The sequence below is a fragment of the Formica exsecta genome, unplaced genomic scaffold (genome assembly GCF_003651465.1).
Source record: "Formica exsecta isolate Colony F162 unplaced genomic scaffold, ASM365146v1 scaffold82, whole genome shotgun sequence".
NCBI classification, from domain to species: Eukaryota; Metazoa; Arthropoda; class Insecta; order Hymenoptera; family Formicidae; genus Formica; species Formica exsecta.
In genome coordinates, this window is record NW_021853592.1 from 1,548,566 (window position 1) to 1,551,188 (window position 2,623).

The following is a 2,623-nucleotide window of genomic DNA, read 5'->3' on the forward strand; positions in this document are numbered from 1 at the left end:
AATAATAATAACAATAATTATAATAATAATAATAATAACGGCTAAAATATTAATATTAAAATTGTAATACACTTGGAATATAGAATAGAATTGATATCGATGATAAAATGTGATATCTTTAAAATAATAAAAGAGAGAAACATCCTTAATAACAAAAAATATACCTTAATTTTCTTTTTTTTCACTTGTGTAGTATTTGCACCACAGATAATATTTCCAATTGCCATCTTGATGAGTAGAGTTTACATTCACATTAACTTAACCGATACACTAATGCAAAAATTTCATAAAAAAACTAAAAATTTATCAACATAAAGTACAGAATATTCATATATTGAATTTATTGCACATAAAAAAGATATAAAACTTATTATGTATAACATGATAACAGATACTACACACTTGCACACACACAACAAAAAGAAAAGCAATAATAAAAATGATAAACAAAAACTTATATAATTAAAGAATAAATAAAGAGATAAGATGAATCTATATATTAGATAAAGTCTCTATCTTACTGCAGTAAATACTCTTATATGACAACAAATCAAAAGTTTCTAATGACACAAAAACGAGCCCATTTATTTTGTTAGATTACCCCAGGAGTCATACTGACAATGAGAATTCATCGAGGAAATAAAAAAATTTGTGAAAAATAGATAAAATAGAATAGCTCTTACTAAAATTTTTTTATTTATGATCTTTCACAATAAAAGATTACTTAATATTAAATATCAAAAAATTATAATGCAATATTAATAATTAAATAATATAAATTATAAGTAATACCTAAAAATTTTATAATGTATAATAAAATAATGTAATAATGACATAATGTGAAATTATAAAATAATTTTTTAAACGTTTACATTTGTGATTGCAATAAGATTATTAACAAACATATATACTTACCATTCGACAAGATTTATTTTTGATAATCATCTTTAATCCATGAATAGTAATGTAAATTATGTTTTAAAGTACCATATTTTAAATAATTTTGATTGTGTCACAGTCATATTAGTTACATTATGTCTTATTCTGTCATATCCATTTTGGAAAACCATGTCTACTAAAAGAAATAGAATCATATAAATGTATCAAAGATTATGAAAACTGTTACTAAAACGAAATTATAAATGGAAATCTTTTGTTACTTTGCGTCTAAATAATAAATGGAATGTAAACTTTTAAAGCAGACATTGATTCATGTAGAAAGCAAACAAAGCATAATTTAGCGTGATAGGTAACATAATATGTATGATTTTCTAGTTATTCAAATCTGTTCCTTTTTGTCCTAGGTCAAATTTATCATGACTAGTATCACAACTCTTATTACAATTGCAAGACTTGCTAGTGCAAACAACATTGAATACTTTCCATTTAAGTGGTAAATGAACATAACTTGACTCCTCCAATCATTTCAATAAAACTCCAAATAACTTAATTGTTGAATAATCAACAGCAAAATTATTATTTATAATATAATTATTATATATAATACAGAATGTTCCCAAAGTGACTATCTATTTTAGCGAAATTAGAGATATTTTAAAAAATTATTATAAGAATAATAGTATGTCCAATGTTATACAAATTCATGTATTTATAAAAGTTCAATTGCTTTACACCATGGGGGATTTCAATCATGGGCAGCGCATTTGTCTGATTTAAGACTGATATTTTTTCCTGTAATATTTCATTAAGTCTGAAGTAGAAGAATTAGAGGTATAGTAATCTTTGAAATTGTATTACTGAAGTGGTTCAAAAGATAACACCTGCAATGCTTGAACATGTGTTCCACGAAACAGCTGATATTGCTTTGAGATCTATAGAGACATTGATAATTGCCATGTAGAAACTAATAATTAAATTAGGTCCATAAAATATATATATTGTCTAAATATATATATATATATATATATATATATATAATAAAAAACACCTTTAAGACAGGAAAATATATATTTCGCAAAATAGATAGTCACTTTAAAAATATCTTGTATAATATTGTTGTCTTGCAAATTTGAGTTAGAGTTGAAATGACTATAAAAATCGGCTTATGTCACTGTAAATAGAAAGCATCCATTCTCCAAAAACGGAGAAGAAATTATGATTTGTCATACATACATGTGTGGTTTATCATCTCCATCATGTTTATAAAAAATTTAACAATTATACGAGCGATATAAACGCCGTTTGCATGCATACAAAAAATCTCTTTCTTCTTATATACATACTTGCACTTCCTATAATTGTTTACTTCACAATAAATAGAAAAAATGTGCAACAAAATTGGCTATCCAATTAAAAGGAATAAACCCCACATTCCTCAAGTTGGATAAAATAACAATTTCTTCACGCACATTCACTGTAATAAAAGCCGAAAATAACAGCGTTAAGTAATCGCGTCCATATATTTTGTATATTAGCGAATTTGTTTTCTCACAGGGATGGATATTATATTAAATTCAGCTCAAATGTACCACCCATTATCTCATACGCGGGATGACATAAACCAGGATCAAACCAGGGTTCCACGTTCCACTGATTATTAGGCGACCGATCTACCTGGCTTTATGCTTTACCCCCCCCCCCCCCCCCCCCCCCCTCCCCCACA

The 2,623-nt window shown here is 26.3% G+C and overlaps 1 protein-coding gene across 8 annotated transcripts in view; it reads right to left on the minus strand.

Annotated features, from left to right (window-relative positions):
* LOC115244478 (transient receptor potential cation channel trpm) overlaps window positions 1–2,586 on the minus strand; it is a 14,576-nt gene extending 11,990 nt beyond the window's left edge. For 3 of the 8 annotated variants that reach the window (XM_029822150.1, XM_029822148.1, XM_029822143.1), the window contains exons 1-3: window positions 2,244–2,580; window positions 916–1,075; window positions 165–227 (exon numbers count right to left, since the gene is read on the minus strand). In XM_029822150.1, the coding sequence (XP_029678010.1) occupies window positions 165–227; window positions 916–945 (93 nt within the window). In that variant the 5' untranslated portion in view covers window positions 946–1,075; window positions 2,244–2,580. Of the gene's footprint in view, window positions 1–164; window positions 271–915; window positions 1,076–2,133 lie in introns of all 8 variants that reach the window. The other 5 variants (XM_029822144.1, XM_029822145.1, XM_029822147.1 and 2 more) reach the window with 5 other exon arrangements.
* Window positions 2,587–2,623: the final 37 nt, after the last annotated feature.